This window comes from Leptopilina heterotoma, unplaced genomic scaffold (assembly GCF_015476425.1).
Source record: "Leptopilina heterotoma isolate Lh14 unplaced genomic scaffold, ASM1547642v1 Lhet_68, whole genome shotgun sequence".
NCBI lineage: Eukaryota > Metazoa > Arthropoda > Insecta > Hymenoptera > Figitidae > Leptopilina > Leptopilina heterotoma.
Genome location: NW_025111157.1, coordinates 3087637 through 3113432, shown reverse-complemented (window position 1 = coordinate 3113432; position 25796 = coordinate 3087637). Strand labels below are relative to the sequence as shown.

Genomic DNA, 25796 nt, shown 5'->3' with positions numbered 1-25796 from the left:
TCATATCATTCATATTTTCTGTGCAAGCGCCTCTAGTTGCCAATCAATCCGAATAGCGCTGTAAATTTGTGATTTTTAGCACTTCTATGATTTATTTGTTTTCAGTTAAATCGCGGGATTACGTTTCAAAAAATCGTTCAAGTTCGTAACGATTTTAACGGAATTTTTGGCAGTGTGTGAATAAATTTTTTTTTCACATTTTTGAGGCATAATATTTGGAGTTTATTAAAATTCAGTGAGGAATGTTTATTAACTGAGTGAATTCAGTTGAAAACGGATGAGATCAATATTATTTATGTTAAATAACGTATTAATATAGTTTTATAATTGGTGGTGTTACACAAATCTGTGGGTGTGAAGCAGAAGATTGCCCAAGATGGCAGCAAACAACTTTCCGCATCAGCGGTGAATAATGACGACTTTCAGACCTTGTTGAATTAAATTAACATAAAATCAGATTGACTTATGCATCACAATAATGACAACAAGTTGACTAAGTCCACTAAGTCGAACAAATTACGTGAGCAATGCATAATAGATAGCGAACTTTTATTCAGCGGGGCCGGACGTTCATTTTGATAATTTTAAGTGTTATTTCACTTTTTATCAATTTATCATAAACAAAGTCTTTCAGGTATGTTTAATAAATTCTCTTTTCTTTCCTTTTTTAATTATTTTAACATTCCATTCATTCTTGGTGAAAGTTGCAATGGCGATTTCAAGCATAGGAGAAAGGTTGTTTGGTTTCGAGTCAACGGGAAGTAATTTGAATTTTTTGCAGTGTCCGTTTTTTTTAAGGTTGTTATTATTCTGGACCTATTGCGGCTTCAAAATATTTTCTAATCTTCCTGTATCTTTTTTCTTAATACAAATAATTTCATACTAATTTCCTGCGAAAGTAGGTTAAGAATAGTTTCGTTTGTTTAAAGAAAATTATTTTTGTTCTGAATTATTAACAATTTTTTGTTTTAATTGTTGTTTCGTGTTTCTTTATTAAATTTGAATTATTGTCGATTTGTGCCTCGTATCTAAAATTTATTATTTACGATATTGACTGACAGGTTTTTCGTGCGTGATCGCGTGTTCTTTGATTTACATACCTATGTAGATAATTCTAGCGTACAATATCTGTTATGCTTTACTTTTAGTTCTATAAGATTAGATTAAAAAAAATTTATTTATTAACAACCTTTTTATCAAGATTAGATTTCACTCCGTTGACAAGTAAACCAAGAATCGAATTTAGAATTCCTTTTTTAAAAAAAACTCTTTCTTTTTGTCGTAGAAACAAAAACAAAAGCATTATCAATTAGTTTTCAGGAAAGTTACGTTCTTCCAAATAAGATAATCACGACAGTTTTTTAAATCCACAATCACCATGGACGAAATAAATAAAATTTTAATGGGATCTGCAGAAATTATAAAAGGTAAACTTGTTTTGATGTTAATATTAATGCTAATCAGTGCAGTTAATAAACAATAAGCACAGGCTTTTTCTACTATTTTCCAATAATACGACTTTTATCGACTTATATTAAAAAATTGCGACTTTTCTACTTTTCCTCCAAATTTTGCGACAAAATACCATATTTTTTAATATTGTGGAGAAAATAATCATATTCCAAATTTTAATTTAAAATTCTTCAAAAAAATATTTTTTTTTTAAATTATACAAAAATTCTTCAAAAAAATATTTTTTTTTAAATTATACAAAAATTCTTGAATTATTTTCGAAAAATTACAATATTTATAAAAAACTAATTCTTAGAATTGTTTAATTATATTTTTTTATAATTTAATTACCTTCGTAGAAAGTAAATTATAATTTTTAAAAATTTAGTATTTTAGAATTTTTGAGAAATTATTTATAATTAAAATTCTTCAAAAATTTGATTATTTTGTTTATATTTTTAAAAAACTCAATTATTTATTTTTTTAATAAAATTTTTTGCAAAATTGAATTATTTTAAGCAATTCTATTAAAATTCATTGCAAAATTCAATTATTTTCATGAATTTTAATAAAATTTTTGGCAAAATTCAATTTTGAGGAATTTATAAAAAATTTATTGTAGAGTTCAATTATTTTCATGAATTTTTTAAAAATTTATTGCAAAATTAAATTATTTTCGGGATTTTTAATAAAATTTTTGGCAAAATTCAATTTTCAGGAATTTATAAAAAATTTATTGCAGAATTCAATTATTTTCATGAATTTTTAAAAAATTTATTGCAAAATTAAATTATTTTCAGGAATTTTAATAAAATTTTTTGGAAGATTCAATTATTTTCATGAATTCTAATAAAACTCTTTGCAAAATCTAATTATTTTCTGTATTTTTAATAAAATTTTTGGCAAAATTCAATTTTCAGGAATTTTAATATAATTTTTTGTAAAATTTAATTATTTTAAGGAATTTTATTAAAATTCATTGCAAATTTAAATTATTTTCATGAATTTTAATAAAACTCTTCTCAAAATTCAATTATTTTCAAGAATTTTAATATAATTTTTGGCAAAATTCAATTTTCAGGAATTTTAACAAAACACTTTCTAAAATTCAATTATTTTCATGAGTTTTAATAAAGCACTTTGCAAAATTCAATTATTTTCATAAATTTTAATAAAACTCTTTGCAAAATTCAATTATTTTCAGGAATTTTAATAAAACTCTTTGCAAAATTCAATTATTTTCAGGAATTTTAATAAAATTTTTGTAAAAATTCAATTTTCAGGAATTTTAATATAATTTTTTGCAAAATTTAATTATTTTAAGGAATTTTATTAAAATTCATTGCAAATTTAAATTATTTTCATGAATTTTAATAAAACTCTTCTCAAAATTCAATTATTTTCAAGAATTTTAATATAATTTTTGGCAAAATTCAATTTTCAGGAATTTTAACAAAACACTTTCTAAAATTCAATTATTTTCATGAATTTTAATAAAGCACTTTGCAAAATTCAATTATTTTCATAAATTTTAATAAAACTCTTTGCAAAATTCAATTATTTTCAGGAATTTTAATAAAACTCTTTGCAAAATTCAATTATTTTCAGGAATTTTAATAAAATTTTTGTAAAAATTCAATTTTCAGGAATTTTTTAAATATTTATTACATAATTCAATTATTTTCATGAATTTTAATAAAAGTCTTTACAAAATTCAATTATATTTTGGAATTCATTAAAATTCTAATTCATTTAAAAATTTAATAAAACTCTTTGGAAAATTCAATTATTAATTTAATTAAATAATTGAATTTTTGGAATGGTTATATTTTTAATTTTTAGAAATTATTAAATTTAAGAAGTTAAAATTTTTAAAATGTTATTTCCTGTGAAAAAAGAAATAAGAAATATTTAAATATTTATTTAGCAAAATTTGCAAGTTTTGTTTAATTGAATTTAGAAATCAGTGAAGAATCAGGAAAATAAAAAATAAAATTTTTGTGACAACACTAAATTAAATAAACGACTTTTTCAACTTTTTTTCTACTTTTAATCGACTAAAGCGACTTTTCTTGTTCGTTAAAGTCGATCCTTGGGTAGTAGATCCGAATTTAATAAATTACTTGTTTTTGTTTCAGATCGATTTTATTTTAAAACAGTTCCAGACAAACTTAGAAATACACCAAGTATTCATTGCTTTAATATAGACGAGGAATTCGTCTATGAAAAATTTTATGCGGACTTTGGTCCCTTGAATTTAGCCATGTTGTACCAGTATTGTGAGAAATTGAACGGAAAACTGAAATCTGCTTCTTTTAGAAAGAAAAAAATTGTTCATTACACATCAACGGACCCGGAAAAAAGAGTGAATGCTGCTTTTCTCGTTGGAAGTTATGCAGTGAGTTTTTTTATTGAAAAAAGTCTATTATAGTAAAAAAAAAAGAGACGAAATATAAATTTAAAAATGTTTTCTATGAAAATTTTAGGTGATTTATTTAAAGCGCACAGCCAATGAAGCTTATGAACTTCTTACGAATAATCAAGATTTTCAGCCATTTGAAATGTTTCGTGATGCGTCATTGCGAGAGCCTTGTTATAGAATAACATTAAAAGCATGCCTCAGTGCTGTTTATAAGTGCCATCAACTTGGTTTCTTCAATTTCGATGATTTCAATCTTGAAGAATATGAACATTTGGAGAAAGTTGAAAACGGTGATTTAAACTGGATTGTACCTGGAAAATTTATAGCCTTCTGCGGACCTCATGCCACATGCAAAATTGAAAACGGTAATTTTAGCTAATAAAATTTATATTAATTTAGAATTAAATTTAGAATATTTTTTTCAATTAATTAAATTCGAATTGTTTTTGTTTCTTTGCCAGGATATCTTTTACATGCACCGGAATCGTATTTCAATTATTTTGAAAGTCACAATGTATCGACAATTGTGCGATTAAATAAGAAAAGATATGATGCGGCAAGTTTTATCGAAGCTGGTTTCGATCATAAGGAATTATTTTTCGTCGATGGTTCACCGCCGACAGTTGATATTGTTCGGCAATTTTTGAAAATATCTGAGAAGGCACGTGGCGCTGTTGCAATACATTGTAAAGCTGGCCTAGGAAGAACAGGAACACTAATTGGCTGTTATATTATGAAGCACTATCACTTAACAGCACACGAGACGATTGCTTGGATACGAATTTGTAGGCCTGGCTCGGTTATTGGCCCTCAACAACAATGGCTAGAAGAGTAAGTAAATTTGTCAGGAAAATTGATAAACTGAAAATTCTGACCACCCTGTAAATAATTAATTTTAAATAATTATAATTTGAAATTTATTTCAGAAAAGAAACGTATTTACATTCATTGTGTAAGGAACCACTACGACCGAAAAATGGAAATCCCGTTCATGAATTTGGAATTTACTCGAGATTGGTAAAAGCACCGCAGGATAATATAAGTGGAATAATCCATCGTGTTGATGCAATGAATCTAGAGGAACCTACAGCTATCGCGAGTACAAGTGGTCCCAGATTGTCCTATTTGACTCAAGGTGACAAACTCAATCAAATCAAAGCAAGACGCACTGTTCGCGCTGGAAATTGTGCTCCTGTTAATAATTCAACCCGATCAACACGTGTCGTACAGTAAGTATTTCTTTTTTACTTTTTTTTTTTGCTTTCAATAAAATCGGAAATTTATCAATAATTGACAATCATTATTCTCTAGGCCTTACATGGGACTTCTACTTCACAGCAGGGGTATATTTCGACCTGAAAAAAGGTTCGTAGCTTTATTTTTCCTTTTATTTACTTGCGTTTTTTTTTTTTTTTTTGAACTGTAGCTGAAGAATTTTTTTTTGAAGATAGTAGGGAAGGAAAATCTTTTTTTTTTATTTACAGACAATTTAATATTGACCTCGTTTAATTGTTGATTTAATTAACCTTTAATTTTAACAATCTGGAGATAGATCTCTCTTTGCGTGACAAAAGTTCTTTCATTTTAATCACGATTGTTTCACACGCGAAGCAATAAGGAAATTTTCGGATCATTAATATAATTTTCACTTTCGACTAAAATAATACAAATCAACCGCAATTGCTGATTGTTGTAGTTAAAATCTTGTTTCTATAATTAATATTATATGTTATTAATGTTACCATACTGCATTTATTATATTATGTATTTATTTATTCAAAGTTAATTACATCTCACATATTCTCATATCAAAATATTATATTATGTATATTAGTTGTAATTATTATTTCAGTATTATATATATTTTCTAATTTTCTACATTAATTAATATTAGGCCTCACACTCATTTACTAAAACCTACTATTTACTATTTTTTTACGATTTGCTATTATTTGGATACTTTTTTTATTTGTTACACATAACGAAATTATATTTTAAAATTTTAATAGAAATCATTCAAACGATTCAATTATTTTCACAAATTTTTCGAAATTCAATGATTTTTAATATCTACTATTTTAATAAAAAAATTTCCCAAAAAATTGAATAATTTAAAAAAAATGTTTATAAAATTCTTCACAAACATTCAATTATTTTCATAAATAAAAACATTTTCACAAGAATTCAATTATTTGAAACAGAATTTTCCCAATATTTATAAAAAAATAAATAAATTAAATTAATAATAATTAAATTAAAAAAAAATAAATAATAAAACTCATCGCAGGGTTTCAATTATTTTTAATAGAATTTTTAATTAATTCCGCTAAAAACGCAATTATTTTTAAAAATTTGAATAAAATTCTTCGAAAACATTCAATTTGAAAATTTTAATTTTTCGGAGAATTCTATTAAAATTTTCTTGAAAAGAATTGAATTTCTGCAAAGAATTTTACTATTTATAAAAATAATTGAATTATTGCGAAGAATTTTACTATTTATAAATATAATTGGAATGTTTCGAAGAATTTATTAAAATTTTAAGAAATAATTAAATTGTTATGAAGAATTTTATAGAAATATTTAAAAATAATGAAATTCAATTCAAGTTGTTTCGAAAATAATTGAATTTCTTTAAAGAATTTACTATTTAAAAAAGTAATTGAATTGTTTAGAAGGATTTATTAAAATTTTAGTAAATAATTGAATTCTTTCGTGAAATTTTATTAAAATTTTTGAAAATATGAACAGTAATAATTAATTTTGTACTTAATACGTGAATTTTTAAAATTTTGATTATGAAATTATTTAAAAAATTTATATTTGAAAATAAAAAATGTTGTAATTTGCATAACAATAATAAATGGAATAAAGTTTGATATAATTTTTTTTTAGAGTGTAATAATTATTTTCAATTCATTTTGAATTACATTTCTTGAATGAATTTAATTGTTATCAAAAATTTTAATGCAATTCATCGTAAAAATCCATTTATTTTAAAAAATGTTGATCAAGTTCATTATAAAAAATAAAATTTAAGAAACATTCAATTATTCAATAAATTATTTATTTTTGTATTTAAATAATTGCATTCTAGTAGAACTTTCTAATAAGAAATGATTTATAATTGAATAAAATAAAATTATTAAAATTTTGAATAATTTGATTTATAAATTTCAACAAAAAAAATGATTGAATTTTGAAAGAATTAGGTATTTAAATATTTATTATAAAAAATTATTCTATTTTTGAATGTTTTTAAGAAATTATAAAACTTAAATTAATACGAAGCCTATAATATACAATAGTAAATAATTAACATTAGATTTATTTTGGATGAAGAAAAAAACACATTTCTTTTAAAATTTTTAAATTTAAATTAAAGTGTGCCTTTATCTTATTTAAAAAAATTGATCTATTTTTTAAATTCTTATCTTGTTTTCTTTCAAATTGTAGAACAAGTCGGATTGTGGAATACAGCAATTATCGCCAAGAAATTCTCAAACCAACCGCACAGATTCACAACAACAACAACAATACCACCGCGAATCATCCTGTCGCAAATTCAATATCAAAACCAGTGACGAGAAAGAGTCCAAAAGCTGAAATGCAGTCGACTATTTCCTCGACGAATCATTCTGTTCAACTTTCGTCAAACAAGAATCATTTGGATGAACGCATTGCACGTCATCATTCACTGCGACAGTAAGATTTTATTTTTGCTGTTTATTTACTTATTTTTCATTTATTTTATTTTTTCTTGTTCTTTTCATTTTTATTTCGTTCTTATTCTTTTTTTTCAAAAGTAAAGTATATTTTTATCAAATAAGAGAAAATTTTCCTTATAATTAATGAAATAAAGAATAAAAAGATGAAATAAAAAGGAATATTTATCAAAATAGGAAATAATTTTCTTTTTTTTTTAGAAATGGCGGTTTGGTGAATATGAGCAGTGAAAATCCACCTCAACGAATTAGAACCAAACCTACCACACAATTTCATGAAAGAACTACAACAAAAGTAATTCCTGTAATAAAATCTGCTTCCACAACGAAACCAGTGACAAGAAGTTGTGTGAGGACATTGAGAGTTGATGAAAGCAACGTTGTTCCAGCCTCACCAACAGCAATTCCATTAAACGAACGTAATCTCCGATCTTCTGATCGAATTAGCCGATATTATTCTCTCAAGCAGTAAGTCTTAAAGCATTTTTTTTCACAAAAAAAACCATTAGCTCTTACTAATTCTATTTTTTTTTATTTTTCATTTTTATACGCCTATTTTTTTGTTTTGCTAAGCTTTTCGCTTTCCCATTAAAAAAAAGAGAACAAATTCTGCACTTTTTTTAAAACATTTTTTTCTGTGTGTAGTTACTAATTTTTCGCTTGAAATTGGGAGGGCTATGATTTGATCAGAGTTCACTAATTATGATTTGATAGTATTAATTTAATAGTTTAGAAGAAGGCCATAAATATCTTATATTGAAACTTTCAATAATTACATACCTCAATTAACGTGTTGAAACGTTTTAAAAGTATTAGCTTTATTAATTATTAGCTTAAAATTAATTAATTAATTAATTAATTAAAAATGAAAAAAAATCTCCTCTCTTAATTAACAATTAAAGATTTGATATTTATGCAGAAATTTGTGAACTTTGATTGGCTTAACATTTCTTTGCAGGACTCTAGTTTTTATTTTCATTTTTAAGAAATGTTATGTTAAATTTTGTAATTTTATAAATATATAGTGATTGTTTCGCAAAATTTAAGTTTCATTTTTATGAGAAAAAAAAATCGGATTCATTCCACTTTGTGATAGATATGATGAATTATTTTCAAGTCCTATATAGAAGTTAAAATTTACGGGGTGAGGTACCGACGGCACGTTTAAAAACGCATGTGTTTGCGATTTTTTTTGTTTCCTTTTAAAAATAATCGTGCGTTTTATTATAATGTAGGGATGGGCGGCGAAAAAAATACTTTTTAGTTTTTTATTTGAAAAATTTAACGTAAAACGAAAAATTTACTTGAAAACAAATAAAAAAAACAATTAAAATAATATTGAAACAACTAAATATTGATTTCAAAAGAAAAAAAGGTAAAAAAAAGTGAAATTGCTTCGTAATTTCGAATCGAGATAAAAACTAAAATATTCAAAACAATTTTATTTATTTAAAAATTTTTATAAATAATTACAAAATTTCTACACAATTTACGGGGATAAATTTTATTTTAATTCGCAATATAGTTACTTGCAATTTTTTGAAATTTAATTTTATCATTGCTTCAGTGTTCGTTAAGTATCTTTTCACTTTTCACTTTTTTCAAATTTCAAATTTCAATAAATGTCTTCTTCTCATGTCCATTTAAATATCACGTTTGTATTTTTATTTCTACTATTTCGTTTTTATTTTATTTTTACTTTTATTTTAACTTTTCTTTATTTATTTTTTTATTAACGTTTTATTTGAAAAATTAATAAATTTTTGAAAACACAATTCACAAGATCATAAATAACACTTCGCTCATCCCTGCTCGAATATTGATAGCTTTTTTTGTAGTCTTAATATTTAGAACAAAAGAACAAGGAAAATTAAGAAACGAAAAACGAAAGTGGCTAACGTACCGACCCCGTTTGTTTTTTCTCTAACTTTGCAGTACGCGCACTACAAAAAGTTACAAAAAAGCATTTATCAGATGACTAACCGATATTCTCAGTGGCGTTGAAGAGGGCACACAACTTACACCTCGACAATCTCGCCAGCGTCGAAGATCTCATCGCTTCAACCCCATCATTCAATAAAGTAACACAATCATCATCGGAATCCACAATTTTTCAAGAAAGAAAAAAAGAAAATCATTTTCTTTTAAATATATTTTTGCACACTCGTCATAGTTAAAATGACATAATTATGGTTTCTAGGATTCTGGAAAAATTTTACCACTTCATTTTTTGTGGAAATATTAAAAGCAAAAAAGAAAAATGTGTCTGTAGTTTTAAAACTGTAACGATCACTTTCTACCATGATTTTTATTAGGCAGATATACTATTATCTGATCTATAAGTGATATTACATTGTGCTGGTCAGATTTATATATTATATATACATGTATATTATATTATATTATATACGTACATGTATTAACAAATAGTTTGTAATATTTTACGCGAAAAGAAAATAGAAAAAGTAATTTTTACGCCTTTAGCAAATTCTTTAGTTTTGCTTAAATATTTTATTAACAAGAAATAATTTTCTTCTCTCAGTAATAACAGGGTTGTTACGCAATCAGAAAACCTGGAAATGTCAGGGAATTTTATAAACTTTAAAAAAACCCCGGAAAAATCAGGGAATTTTGATCGAAATTCTGAAAAATTATTATTTTCTAATTGTGCTTATTCTCGAAATCTAATTTCACTTAAATATTTCAAAATTAATTCAATTTTAAAAGAATTGCGTTTACAATTTTCACAAATAGATGAACTTTAAAAGATTTTCATTTCATTTTGTAAAATTTCAATTTGAAATGAATTTAATTAGAAATAAAAAAAAAATTTTTATGAAAAAAAATTTTTTGAATTAAAAAAAAAAATTTTTAATCTATTCTTCTGAAATTAGTTAAATTTTTTAATATTTATTTAACCAGTTTCATTAAAAATAATGGATTTATAAAAGAATTTTAGTTAAAAACACTAAAAAAAAAAATTGAATTTTGAAGCAATTACAAATGATTGGAAAAATTCAATTATTTTCAAAAGTAATAAAATTCTTCTTGGAAATTCAATTATTTTCAAAAATTTCAACAAAAAATTCTTGGCAAAATTTTAATTTTCAAAAACTTTCCTCAATTCAATGATTTTCAATATCTACTACTTTAATAAAAATTCCTAAAAGAATTCAATTTGTTAAAAAAAATTTTAATAATATTCTACGTAAACATTCAATTATTTTCATAAATAATAAAACTCAAATCAATGCTGAATTTCAATTATTTTTAATCCAATTTAAATGGAATTCCTCAAAAAAAGTTATTATTCTTAAAAATTTTATTAAAATTTACCTATCAAAGAAATTTAATTATTTTAATAACCTTTGCTACAATTTATTTATTAGAATTTAAGTATTATTTTCAATAAATTTCTAATTAAATTTCTTTAAAGAATAAAATTATTTTCAAAAGTTTTAATGAAATACATTGTAACAATTCAATTCCTTCGAAGAATTTCAGTATTTAGGAAAATAATTGAATTCTTTCGTGAAATTTTATTGAAAATAATTGAATTTTTGCAAAGAATTTTACTGTTTATAAATATAATTGAATTGTTTCCAAGAATTAATTAAAATTTTAGAAAATAATTAAATTTTTTTAAAATTGAATTCTGTTATGAAATTTTATTTATTAAAATTGTATTAAAAATAATTGAATTTTTGTAAAGAATTTGATTATTTATAAATATAATTGAATTAAGAAAGGAATTGAAATTATTTTGAATATAATTGAATTTTTGCTAAGAATTTTACTATTTATAAATATAATTGAATTGTTTCGAAGAATTTTTAAAATTTTAGGAAAGAATTGAATTTTTGCAAAGATCTTATAAAGAATTAAGAAAAAAATTGAATTCATTCGTGAAGTTTTATTAAAATTTTGTTTAAAAATAATTGATTTATAAAAATGTATAAAAATAATTTATAAAATTAAAAAGAATTTATAAAAATAATTAAATTCTTACGAAGAATGTTATTATTTATGAAAATAATTGAGTTCTTACGATTCTTTATAAAATTCTTTATGAAAATTCAATTTTAAGAAACATTCAATTGTTGAATAAAATATTTATTTTTATATTTAAATAATTGAATTCTCCTAGAATTATCTAATAAATATTGATTTAAAAATGAATTTTAAATTAAAAAAAAAACGTGGCAACCCTGTAATTAATAGAAATTTTCTTAGTAAATAGAAATTTTATATATTTGTAGAATGAAAAAATCGTTTATCTCTTTTTATCAAATTTACATAAAGTGGATCAAATTGGGATTTTTCAGTTTCACCGCAGAAAACTTTTTTTTAGTAAAGAAAAGAAATTTTCTTTAAAGCAAATAATAAAAGAAGGAAATTTCTATAATTTTTAGTTTTTTTACATTGACTTGCTAGAAAAATTTTTTAAATTATCAATGACAAATTTTTTGCTCTTATTCATCGAAATCTTTTACAGACCACATTTTTTTTCTTTTTTTTATACACTTGATTGAAAGTGATTTAAAATACTTTTGTTTTCGAACTGATTTAAAAGTAGACAGTAAATTGGAAAAAAAGTTCAAATTCTTTACTTATTTAATGTTTCAATGAAATCATTAATGTAAAAATTAATTTCCCTCCGAAAGTACAAAAAAAATGGTGTATTTAATTATCATCATCATTGTTAACATTGAAAAATAGTATTATTAATTTTAAAAGACTAGAACGATCATAAATGTTAAATAATCAATTGAACTAATATGATAATCCCATTTTGCAATTAACTTTCGGTTAATTAAATAATCTAATCAGTACGCATGTTGGAGGAAGTTATTAATATCTATTATTATAATTATTATCTGCAATAACGTGACAGGCTTTATACAATCACCATAAAAGTCATTTTTGGCTTATACTATGTAAATAATATGAAAAAAAAAAATGAAAAATAATGTAGAAAAAAAATTTGTTTTTGATCATAAAGACAAAAAATATATATAGGTATTATAGATTATGCAAATACGAAAGGCAAAATCCAATGAGAAATCGCATTTTAGAATATTGCTTATGGGTGTGTTCTTTTTATTTGTTTTAAATAATAGATAATCAAAGACACAATGAAAATTATAAATAATTGTAGATATATTTTTTGAATTATCAACTCAAATATAAATTACTCAAATTTATTATTAGAATTAGGCATTCATCGCTTTAAGAAAATAAAAAAAAAGATTTTTGCCTTATAAATTGCAATATTAATTTCGATATATGGAAATTTAATACCAGATTCTAGTAGTTAGTAAGTTTCTTTATTTTTTGTCTTTTTTTGTTTAATTTTCTCTATTTTCTAAAAACTTTTTCAATTTCTAATTATTTCTTCAATATTCATATATGTATTTTTCTTTGCTTCGAAATAGAATGATTTATGTAAAATATAAGGAATTCACAAACAAAAAAAAGATTGTACAATCGATTGTCATGTCTCCAAAAGAAAATTAAGCGTATACGAAAAAAATATTATAAATTTCTCAATAATAAAAAAATTTATTCGAGAAAAACTACAATTTTTAATTCATCTTCTGCTGGTCGGACAAAGCGATATGAAAATATTTTACTTCTCACTGATTATAATAATTATATACAATATGAATATAAGAAATTATAAAATTTAATTTACATAATTTTGACTTCCCAATATTATTATAAATTAAAATGTTAAATTCAAAAAAACTAATTTGTATATTAAATAACAAAATTTGATCATTTTCTCTCAGATTTGACTCTCTTTCTTTACGAAAAGAAAACTTATCCGTTTTCTATATATTCAAGACTGAAAAAGTTATCAAAAATCTCGTTCATTTAAAAACATTTACAAATAAAGAAACAGAAAAATTTTTGATAAATAATTTTAAAACATAGAATTTTATAAAATTCGAAATCAAATAAAAGTCAAATCGGTTGGAAAATTATCAAATTTAGATAAGATTTGTTACAGAGAAAAATTTTGATTGTAAATGAAATTTTTAACAGAAAATTTTTATGGAATTTATTCGATAGAAAGCATCGACGATTTGTGAAGAGAGAAAAAAAAATTTTTACAGAGAAAAAAATTGCATATCGTTTTAATGTAATGAAAATTCTTTCAATCAAAAATGCGAAAATTAATTTTTTGCATAAATAACCATTTATACTCATTAGAATTAGGATTAATTACCTTTTGTTTAGCAATATGAATAAATAATAAAATAGTATTCAACTATAATATTTAGTTTTCATTTTGTCATAAATATAATTTTGTAAATTCATTTTTTATTACTAATCGAAATCGAATTAATAAATATATGAATTTAATTTTCCCTACTTCCTAAATAGATTATCTATTTAATTAAATAGCCAGGAATTTAATTTGACCGGGAAAAATACATTTTAATAAAATTGAATTAATCAAATTTTCAATTATAATTATGAAGAGACAAGATTATTTTAAAAAATTAAAAAAAATTCTTTGTTAAATTCAATTATTTTCCAAATTTTGCAATTAAAGTTATTAAAAAAACATTTTCGAAAAATTTAAAGAAACTCGTCAAAAGAATTTAATTGTTCATAAAAACTCTAATAAAAATTTTGGAAGCCATTTGTAGATTTATTTATGTTCGAAGTCAAATAAATTTAAATTTGATGAGAAAAAAAACCGGGAAATAATCGGGAATTTTGTTAAACGAAAATAGTAGAAACCCTGCAGAAAATAATTTATAAATAAATGAATAAATGAAGAAAACAATTTTCAAAATAATGTTATTGTCAGTATATTGTTATAAAAGTACAAAAAGTTTGTTTGGAAAAATTGTCTTTTTAATAGAGAGAATCACAGATTTGCTTTCGTTAAAATAAAAATATTAAATACTGTCGTGTCAATTTTACCTGATTAAGAAGTAGGCGCAATAAGTAGCGAATGCAATCCAGTGGCTGGAATATCCGAGTTTAGACCATTTTTCAAGAGTATGTAAATAACTGTAACCGGTTTCCTGTGTTTCCGACGTGTCGAACATGAGACCCAAATAGGCCAAATGAAACATTGCTAATGTTGAGAATCCAATATTCACTCCAGTTACCCACCAACAATTGGACGAGTTCTTCTCGTGTTGACATTGATTTTTAGGGCACTTTTTCGACGATATGCAAGCACTTAATGTCGTCGAGAGAACAGCTCTCAATTGAAATTCAATATAAGTGTAGAAACCTAAACTCAATAAAACGGCTGCTAGTTGAAAGTTTAAACCATGCAGCAGGGAACTTGCGAGATACGTCAAGAGAATTCCTCCAAATTTACCGAATTCCCTTCTTCCTGGTCGAAATATGTCTGGAAAAGAAAATAATTAGTATAATTTTCAATTTTCTTTTGTAGTTTTTCTGTAATTATTATTGGGAAGCATACAAATTTTCAGCCAGGTGTGCATTGGAATATTCCATGAAATAACAACTTGTACGAGTGATCTGGGAAATTCAATTTCCACTGGTTTTGTAATTGAAATTAAATTTTCCGAAAATCCTCCTAGGAGTAGAAATGAAGACGATAAACTGGAGATGAAATAATGAGACATTCTGAACGATAATGCGTCTCTATAAGCGAGAAGCCATCTGTAAATTAATTAATTTGAAAATTTAATTTATAATTTAACATAATATCAGGTATCGGAAAAAATCGTTTATTTAATTTAGGCCTGTAATATTACAATAATAATTTATACTCTATACTCACTTGCCAGAATTATCGGAAATAATCCAACTACATCCACAATTTGACATGTTTAGAAAAACAAGACTTAGAATAAAATATCCCACACTTTTTAGTATCCATCTCAAATTCTGGAAAAAAGATTTTAATTAAAATTTTAATTCATCTCTTGGAAAATTTAATTATTTTAAGTTTTCAGTATTAAAAAAAAACTCACCCAAGATTGTTGTCTGTCAAATTCTGCATAATCCTTAAAAGATGTCCAGGGGCCGAATATAGACGTAATTGGACAAAATAGATAACCGATATATTCCAAAAAACTTGGTCTCTCATTCTTTTCATTTTGATCGATAGCTACACTAATTTCTTTCATCACAGCGATCATCAAGACGCTACGAATTTTGTGCCATGAAACCGGATCCAAGTATAATTCACTAAAAATTAGTTTTTAAGTGAAATAAAAAAAAAGATATAGGTGTGCATTTTATATTTTATTGTAATTTTAATTTTGAAAGGTAAAAAAAAGAGTTAAAGGAATAAAAAAAATGTATGAAAAGTAAAAAAACGTCGAGTGTAATTATGAAAACTGTACCAATATAAAATGATAATAATACTTGGTATAAAGACTCCAAATCCATGTCGATACTTTTTTGGTAAATATAAATAAATATTGGAAATCACGACGAATATTGACAATAAATGTAAACTTTCAGGAACGTAATGACGAAGAATTAGAAGACCAATTACGATCGAGGCACCGTGTTTCATTCTATTTGGAATGAAAGCTAAAAGAACATTTTCAATATAAATATACATTTTTTAATTAGCAAAACTATAAAATTATAAATATATGATATCAGGATTGCCACAAATATTTAATTTTATTTTTCCCTGACTTTTCCCTGATTTCCAGACAAAATTTTCACTTTTTCTCTGAAACTAAGGAATATTCTAATTCACTCGACTCGGAGTGATCGCGTTCTTCATATTTTGTAATAATTTAAATTACCATAAAATTTTTCAAAAAAAAGTTAATTATTTACAAAAATCCTAATAAAATTCATCGCAAGAATTCAATTATTATTACAAGTAGTAAAATTTCTAAAAAAAATTGAATTATTTAAAAGAAATGTAATAAAATTCGTTGCAATAATTCAATTATTTTCATAAATAATAAATCAATTATTCGGTAATTCATTTTTAAATCAATTTCTATTAGGAAATTCTAGAAGAATTCAATTATTTAAATTAAAAAATAAATAATTTATTGAATAATTGAATGTTTGTTAAAATTGAATTCGTATAAAGAACTTTATCAACAAATTTTTAAATAATTGAATTCATTTGACTTTTAATAAAAATTTTAAAAATAATTACATTTTTCGAGGAATTCGATTAAAATATTGTATCAAAAATAATTAAAATCCTGTGATGAGTTTTATTATTTATGAAAATAATTAAAATTTTCCCAAGAATTTTATTAAAATTTTTCTAAAATAATTGAATTTCGGAGAAGAATTTTATTATTCATAAAGATACTTGAAATTTTTGACAAGAATTTTTTTCAATTTTTGAACATAATTGAATTGAATTAATTAATTAATTAATTAATTTTAATTGAATTTCTGCGAAGAATTTTATTACTTTTGAAAATAATTTAATTCTCTCAAAGAATAACGTTTATAAAAATAACTGAATTTCTGTGAAGAATTTTATTATTTATATAAATAATTGAATTCTTGCAACGAATTTTATTCAAGTTTATAAAAATAATTGAATTTCGGTGAAGAATTTTATTATTTATAAAAATAATTGAATCTTGAAAAGAACTTTGTTAAATTTTTTTAAATAATTGAATTCTTGCGACGAATTTTATAAAAAATCTTTTTAAATATGTAATTGAATTCCTGTGAAAATTTTATTACTTATGAAAATAATTGAATTATTTCGAAAAAATTTTTTTTAAATTTTGTAAATAATTTAATTCCTGTGAAAATTTGCCAAAAATATTATTAAAATTTTTAAAAATAAGTAATTGAATTTCTATGAAGAATTTTATTATTTATAAAAATAATTGAAATTATGCGAAGAATTTTTATAACTTTTGAAAATAATTGAATTTCTGGAATCATTTGTAACTTTTCAAAAATTCAATTTTTTTTAGTATTTTTAACTGACATTCTTTTATCAATTTAATATTTATGAAAATTGTACAAATTATTCATTAAATAATTTATAAGTCATAATTTTATGATAGTTTTTGAAAAATTAAGTTATTTAAAAAAAATTATTCTCAGAAATAGAAAAAATTGAAGGTTTTGTATTAAAATTCGTGGTAATTTTATAGTTTACGAGGCAAACAAAAAAATATCAAAATTCAGAGTTTTCTCATGAATTTTTAAAATTCCATTTTTTCCTGTACTTTCAATAAAAATCCCTGACTTTTCCCTGACCTGTGGCAACCCTGAAAATATATTAGAAATAAATATAAAATATAAATCTTTTTTTATAATATAGAAATAAAGTAATGATTTCATGTAACTTACAAGATTGAGAAATAATTTTATATAAAACGGAAACGGCTAAAAGAGGAATAAAATGTTCTACAGTCTGGATAAATGTCGGTTTCAAACAAAGGTCATACAATTCTGTTAGAGTTTCTTGCTCGTATTCAAATTCATATTCTTGATCAATGTCTTGTTCCAAATGATCCTGACATTGATCAATATAATCCTCTTCATCATAAAATTCCACAGAATCCATTTTTTTTTGCAAATGATTTTCTTGTTCTAGTTATATCACAGCTATTCAAAACACTGATTCATCTCTTGTCCTTGATGCTGATAAACATTTTCGTCTTTCAAAATACAGTATTTACTTTCATTCAATTCCTGTAAAACAATTTTTAAAAAAATAATTAAATTCCAAGATGTAGAATAAGAAAAAATAATATTAAAAATATAACAGTTTCATTTAATACTTAATATACTTTTATAATATAATATATTTTTATAATATAATATACTTTTTATTATTGCTTATTGCAACAACAATTAATAAAAAACAAAACAGTCAAATTTTTAAAATAATTAACGTCTTTAATTTCTGACTGAAAAATGAGTAATTAATTCAAAAAATTGATTACCTAATTATTCACTTACAATTTTAATATATAATTACTTTAAATGTTATATATATCATCATTTTATATAAAAAATAAAGAGAATAAAAAATGTTCAACGTGCGACAGACAAGAACTGTCAAATACAAAAAAAGTGAGGTTATGTTTGCCTGTAAGAAATCTTTCCATTATTGCGGAACTTACGGAAATATTACCAGATATTACGAAGAAATTATTATATTGTCAGTTGTCACAATGACAATTTGCTGACAGGATGATGTTATAAAAGTCGTGTAATTAAAGCAAAATAAATACCATTTAAGTTATGTATTGTTTAAAACAACATTTATCAGGTAAGAGTTCACTTAATATTCTTCTATTATTACTAAAAAATTTACACGATTTATCAATATTAATGTTCTATCCTTGGAAGTTTTAATGATTTCCGTAAAGTAAGGTTATATTATCAAGATTTATATCAATTTATAAACGTTTTTCTTTAATTAATATACTTTTCTAAGTTAAAGATTTTATGAACCTGATTGATTACGAAAATACGAATGAAAATTTTCACTGTATAAATAAGTTTAAAATTTTTTGGATATTTTTTCAAAATGTATTATTTCCACGATTCATTAAATTGTTTTAATAAAATTGTTTTTTAGCTATTTTATTAAGAATATAAATTATATTAAGAATATGAATTATTTTATTAAGAATATAAATTATTTTATTAAGAATATAGACTTTCATTGATAAAAAAGATTCTTACGAAAGATGTTTTTTTTTTCTTCGCAGGAAACATGTGACCTCATTCAATTTAATTATCAAAGCAATTATCCTGTAAAGAGTACAAAATAATAATAAATCAACAATGACAAGTAAAAGAAGTCAAAATTTACGAATTGAGGCGGAAATCGCTAAAAATCGCGAGGATGGAAATTGGAGTAAAGTGATTGAATTAGCCGATCAACTTAAAGTATTATATCCAAGTGAAGAGTGTCTTGCAAATTTTCTCAGTGGTGAGGGAAGATTGGAAAAATTTTTAGAACAAACACCGCCAATTGATGATAATGTCGGTAAAGCACGTACCGGACTTGTTGAGACAAAACAATATTTACTTCTCGCCGCAAATGAAAAGGATAAGCAAGCTGTTGTCGTTCTCGATGCACATCTTCTTTTGGGAAAATTACATTACACAATGGGAATGTACAATGAAGCACTATATCATTACGAACAAGCCGAATTGGATACATTGACGGAAAAACAATTGCCTAGTCGAAGTATGCGAATTGTCGCCGAATCCTATGCGATAAAGGGTCTTTGTCTTGAGAAACAACCGCCGAGCAGTAAAACGAAATACAAAATAGCCGAATGGCAGGAGAAATTAATTAAGTGTTACGAGATAGCGAGTGATTTGACGCTTGTTTATTTACAAGAGCAGGATAAGCAAATTCTACATCAAAATGGAACTGGTACTGGAACTGCGACTGGTACCGCTACTGGAACATTTAATCCAAATACTTCTTCTCATTCGACATCGAATGAAGCAAAGTACATCGGACCAATTCTCGAGACAGCATTGTACAGAGCACCTTTATTGCATATACAAAATAAAAATATGAAAATAGCCGTGAATCGTTATCGGGAAATATTATCGGCAGTCGAGACAATATCAACACAACGATTGAGAAAAATTCTCACCCGTCAATTCGCTGAAGTACTCACGCGAAATGTCAGCGGCTCACTATACGATTCACCAGAAATTAATTTAAATTCCCCCGGCAATCGTAAAGTGAATCAACTAAAATCCGATTCGCCCTGGAAGCCAAAAAAATACATGGGACCGAATATATTTATTCCCCGAAATCGTTACGAGGAGACAATATTATTGCTGTTAATTAGTGAGGCAATGGCCGTGAGAGACGCGGTCCTGAGTCAATCGCCCGAATTCAAAGAAGCAAGAATACGCGCCTTCGAGAATGCAGCGGCTGTCTACGATCTCTTGACAGTTGTTTTAGTTCGTTGGGAACAAGTGGAAATCCTTCATGAATCCTTCGAGAGGGCAATGAAATTCTCCCACGGCGAAGTGCACATTTGGTTGCAATTCGCATTATGTTTGATGAATCTCGGTCGACACGTTCATGCCTACGCAGTGTTGGAAATTGTCTGCAATCTCGCGCCGAATAAAGTGATGCCCTGTCTCCTAGCGGCGAGAATTTGCTACGAGGAATTAAATATGATTGAAAAGGGCATAAAGTGGAGTCAGCAGGCTCTTCATCGAGACTCGGGTAATACACAAGGTCTACTTTCACGCTGTCATCTGTACATTGGCATTGGTCACAGTATAATGTCCGTGAATACAACAGTAAAACAGGACAAAACACATTTTGTTTCTGTTGCATTCGATTCGTTTCACAAGGCACAACAAATCGATCCCAATGATCATTTGGTCGAGTACTATTTAGCACATCTACATTCAATGAATCGACAAATGAATGACGCGATGATCCACGTGAAAATCGCCCTAAATCTACGTGCCGAACATATACCCTCATTGAATCTTCTGATTCTGCTATTAACCGCTCAAAAGCAATTCGCCGAAGCTCTACAATTATTGACATCAATTCTCGACGAATATCCCGATAATCTAAATTTCCTCTACGTGAAAGCAAGACTCGAATTACAAGTGGTTGGCGAGGAGAATTCACTAATGACAATTAAAAATATGCTCTTCAAATGGAAAACCCTGTACGAGACACAAACGACGAGTGACAATAGTGATCAACACAGTGATAAACGCAGTGAAACAAGAAGTGTTTTTCACCTCTACACATCCGAAATGTCCGACAAGGATTCAAATTCACTGCACACACATTCGCTAGCAGTTTCCAAGGTCGAGCAAGCATTATCTGAAGTCGCATCCTCGTTGAGTTCGTTTATGCCAAAGCCAGGACCGCATAAACTATGGCTCCTACAAATGCAAGTCTGGATCCTCCTCGGCGAAGTCTTCCTTGCCCTGGAGCAAACAATGGGATCAACGCTAGCTCTACAGGAAGCCTCGAGTATCTATCCCCTGAGTCATCAAATAATGTTCGCTAAAGGTCTACTCTATGAGCACAAGAAAGAATTCAACGAGGGCAAACAATGGAATCAAAATGCAGTCGCAATTAATCCACTGCACATAAAGAGTCTTCAACACTTGGGTATGATTTATCACTATCTCGGTAGTCAGAGGCTGGCTGAGAAAGTTCTCAGAGATGCTGCCCAAATGGATCCAACGTCACATCAAACTTGGTATAATCTCGGTAAAGTATTAGAATCCCTAGGTGAAGTTGAATCGGCCAGTAATTGTATGGCTACTGCCCTCGAAGTTGAAACACTAAATCCAATATTACCAATTCCCGCCATACCACTGGCATTCGAATGAATTAAAAACCTAATCTTAATTTCAAAGAATTAAAAAAAAATATATATTTAAAGAGATATTAGTTTTTAGAATTGTGCAATAAGGAAAAAAAAAACGGTTTCTTTAAAGATATAATGTAAATCTCAAAAAATAATGTTAAACTGTGTAAGACGAAATTTTAACAAATTGTTGGTAACACTACTATATAAAAACTGAAGTCAATGTAGATATTTAGATGAAAAAAAAAATCTAGTGTTCGAGTATTATATATATCGTCATACGGAAAATAAATGTCAGGGATTTTTCCTTCTTTTTGTAGAAATTAGTAAATATTATTTTTTTATCATTATACGAAAATGTATATGATTGATATTATAAATTATATTTAGGAATTAGTTATTAATTATTTATTTGTGACGCTCTGTCGAGAAATGTACCCTAAGGGTAGGCCATATGTTAGTAAAGTCAGGAAAATATCAGGAAAAAAAATTGTCAAGAAAATTGCAGGGTTTGCCTCATAAACTATAAAATTACAAAGAAACATTCAATTTTTTCTATTTCTGACAATAATTTATAATTAAATAATTTCATTCATAAATAGGTGAACATCAAAAAGGTATTAATTTGAAATTTTATAAAACTTCAATTTTAAATAAATTTAATTAGAAATTTTAAAGAACTTGGATTTTTGAAAAATTTTAATATTTCAAATTCTTCTGAAATTAGTTAAATTTTTTAATATATATATGTATCTAATTAATTATTGAAAATAATGGATTTATAGAAGAATTTTAGTTAAAAACAATGAAAAAATTTGCATTTTTAAGAAATTAGAAATAATTGCAAAAATTCAATTATGTTCAAAATTAAAAAAAAATTCTTGTCACAGTTTTAATTATATTTATAAATAATAAAATCTTTCTCCGAAATTCAATTATTTTCAAAACTTTTAATAAAATTCTTGGCAGAATTTCAATTTCAATTTATTAATACAATTTTCATCAAATTTCTCGGAAAATGCATTCTTAAAAATTTTATTAAAATTTATCAAGAGAATTCAATATTATTTAAAAATTTGTTGATAAAGTTCTTTATAAAAATGCAATTTTAAGAAACATTCAATGGTTTAATAAAATATTTATTTTTATATTTAAATAATTGAATTCTCGTAGAATTTTCTAATAAATATTGAATTAAAAATGAATTTCAAATTAAAATCTTTGAAAATTTGAACTTTTCGTACTTTTAATTAAGAATTCTATGTATAGAATTAATTTTTCATCTTCTTTCGAATAAGGGAAATTTTTTAAATTTAAGGGAATTTCTTTTAATTATTTGAAGTTTTTAATTTCTAATATATTTAATTGAAGAATGTTAGAATAATCGAAATTTCCTAAAATTAAATTCTAAACAAAAGAATTTGAAAATTCACAAAGAACTTTATCAAAAATCATTTTTAAAAAATTGATTTAAAGAAGAATTTTATAGTTGAAAATTCTAGAAATGAATAATCGTAATGATGAAAATAATTTTTGTAGAAGTTACAGTAACAAAGTAGCAAGTTTTAATTATTATAAAACATAAGATTCTTCTCCAAAATTCAATTATTTTCAAAAAATTTAATAAATTTCTTGGCAAAATTTCAATTATTTTCAAAAATTTTCCTCAATTTAAATGATTTTCAATTTCTACTATTTTAATAAAATTTTCCGAAAGAATTTAATTATTTAAAACAAATTTTAATAAAATTCTGCGAAAACATTGAATTATTTTCATAAATATTAAAAATATCGCAGGAATTCAATTATTTTCATAAACTATACAATTTTTTAACAGCGATTCAATTATTTTCTTAAATAATAAAATTCTTTTGAGAAATTCAATTATTTTCATAAATAATAAAACTCATCGCAGAATTTCAATTACTTTTAATTCAATTTTAATCGAATTCCTCGAAAAAATGTAATTATTCTTAAAATTTTTATTAAAATTCGTCAAAAGAATTTAATTATTTAAAAATTTATTGCTAAAATTCTTTATGAGAATTCAATTTTGAGAAATATTCAATTATTCAATAAATTATTTATTTTTGTATTTAATTGATTGTAAAATAAATAAATAATTGAATTTTCGTAGAATTTTCTAATAAATACTGATTAAAAATTAATTTCAGTTAAAATTTTAAATTAGAATTGAATATTAAAATTTTTACACGAATTTGTTATTTTTGTATTTAAATAATTGAATTCTAGAAGAATTTTTTCATAAACATTGATTGAAAAATGAATTTCAGTTAAAATTGAATATTATTATTATTATTGAATTATTATTGAATATTAAAAGTATTAGAGCGTAAATTTTTAGAAATAATTTAATTTTGAAAAGGTTTTAAATTAAAATCTTTGAAAACCTGAATTTTTCATAGTTTTAATTAACAATTCTGCAGAATTACTTTTTCTGAAAAAGGTTAACTGAATTTTTTTAAAAATTATTTCATGCTTTTAAAAGGTTATTTTTGTGTCTCTTTCACCTTAATTATAATTTTCTGTTTAATTATTTAAGATTAAAATCAGTTTTTGAAATATTTCGCCGATGTATTAAAGAATTTATTATTAATAATTTCTAAGAATAATTGATTCTTTTTTCTGTATTTTCACTAAAAAATTTGTAAACATAACCTACAATTTTTTTCCAATTTGTTTTTATGTCGTTTTCGGTACCTTTTTCAACAGTGCGTCACATTTACCTATATGCTAATTAAACATTAATTAAATACGGGTAAAAACTATTATTATGAATTTTAATATAATTGTATTGGGTAGATTTTTATAGTTTTAATTTTCAGTCGAATTAATTCTATAATATTTGCAAATTTTCCAAAATTTTATATCAAAAAATTTCCATTCTTAATTACTACAAAGTAATTAAAATTTGGATCTCACCTTTCATCGAAATTTAGTTTTCGTATGTGAAAATTAAGTTAAATTCTTTTAAAACAAGTATAGTTAATTATTGTAAGGATACAAAATTGTAAAGCGTTATTAAATTGTATGAATTGTATATCATATATGTGTAATATATACAGTGTTATTTCATCAAGCAGAATATTTTTCTTATTTTTTCTATTCCTTTCTAGAAAAAAACTTTTTTCTTCTTCTTCTTTTTCACAAATAACTCAAAATACATTTATTTTATACTTTTTAAATGACTAGACCTGCTTTAGGCGACGTTAATTATACTAACTGTCAAAACAATTTATTTTGCAAAAAATTTGAATTGTCAACAGGGTTTAAATTTCCCCAATATGACCATTCATTAACAAACTAAGAGATGGGGAAAAAACGATTGTCGCGCCATCCGTGAATTGTTGGGAAGAACTACAATTTTCTTCACAATTGATAAATGATATTAAATTTATTTTTTTTTCATCCCTATAATAGAAATTAAATGGAATTATACTTCTTTTCGTATGTTATTTAAGAAATTTGCGAAATTTTTTCAATTGAGGTCAATAGGCACTTGTTGCTACCCACAGCACATATGTGAAAAGTTCAAGGTCACTTTATTTTAACACCCTGTCATTTTGTAATTTTACTTAAAAAAAATGTATTTTAGACTAAAAATACAAATTTAGAAAAATGGGTAATTAATTAAAAATGTTTCAAAAGGGTTAAAGTTATTTTTTAATAATAAAAGGGAAAAGAAAAGAATTTGACATCCAAGGTTGAATGATTCATGTTTGCACGGTTTGCACCATAAAACACTGTAAGTAATCTGTACACATTTGGTATTTTTTATATAAAACAATAACATAGGTTTATGGTACATTTATTTTATTTTAGAATAATTAATATAAATTTGCAAGAATTATAATTTTTTACTATTACACAGCAAAATACCCTTAGGTCAACTTT

At 24.3% G+C, this 25796-nt stretch overlaps 3 protein-coding genes across 8 annotated transcripts; 2 read left to right on the top strand and 1 right to left on the bottom strand.

Annotated features, from left to right (window-relative positions):
* The first annotated feature begins 112 nt into the window (after positions 1–112).
* On the top strand, positions 113–9921 carry LOC122510307 (dual specificity protein phosphatase CDC14C-like). 4 transcript variants are annotated; one of them, XM_043624846.1, is made up of 10 exons: positions 113–634; positions 1321–1427; positions 3591–3850; positions 3939–4239; positions 4336–4705; positions 4801–5103; positions 5186–5239; positions 7331–7579; positions 7801–8067; positions 9595–9921. In XM_043624846.1, exons 2-10 carry the CDS (start codon positions 1379–1381, stop codon positions 9677–9679), a joined length of 1938 nt encoding a protein of 645 aa, XP_043480781.1. In that variant the 5' UTR covers positions 113–634; positions 1321–1378; the 3' UTR covers positions 9680–9921. The 4 variants fall into 4 exon arrangements, with proteins under 4 accessions (XP_043480781.1, XP_043480780.1, XP_043480783.1 ...); XM_043624845.1 differs by having other exon boundaries at positions 1314–1427; XM_043624848.1 differs by having other exon boundaries at positions 1314–1427; positions 9574–9921.
* A 4486-nt stretch (positions 9922–14407) lies between these two features.
* On the bottom strand, positions 14408–25165 carry LOC122510294 (protein-serine O-palmitoleoyltransferase porcupine). Of its 3 annotated transcripts, none has more exons than XM_043624823.1 (7): positions 24825–25165; positions 17899–18243; positions 15945–16137; positions 15570–15786; positions 15377–15483; positions 15053–15255; positions 14408–14977 (listed from the first exon to the last, which is right to left on the bottom strand). In XM_043624823.1, exons 2-7 carry the CDS (start codon positions 18113–18115, stop codon positions 14535–14537), a joined length of 1380 nt encoding a protein of 459 aa, XP_043480758.1. In that variant the 5' UTR covers positions 18116–18243; positions 24825–25165; the 3' UTR covers positions 14408–14534. The 3 variants fall into 3 exon arrangements, with proteins under 3 accessions (XP_043480758.1, XP_043480759.1, XP_043480760.1); XM_043624824.1 differs by lacking the exon at positions 24825–25165 and adding an exon at positions 18514–18641; XM_043624825.1 differs by lacking the exon at positions 24825–25165 and adding an exon at positions 18498–18630.
* On the top strand, positions 18719–22204 carry LOC122510293 (tetratricopeptide repeat protein 7B). The gene is made up of 2 exons (XM_043624822.1): positions 18719–18826; positions 19272–22204. Exon 2 carries the CDS (start codon positions 19348–19350, stop codon positions 21901–21903), a length of 2556 nt encoding a protein of 851 aa, XP_043480757.1. The 5' UTR covers positions 18719–18826; positions 19272–19347; the 3' UTR covers positions 21904–22204.
* Positions 25166–25796: the final 631 nt, after the last annotated feature.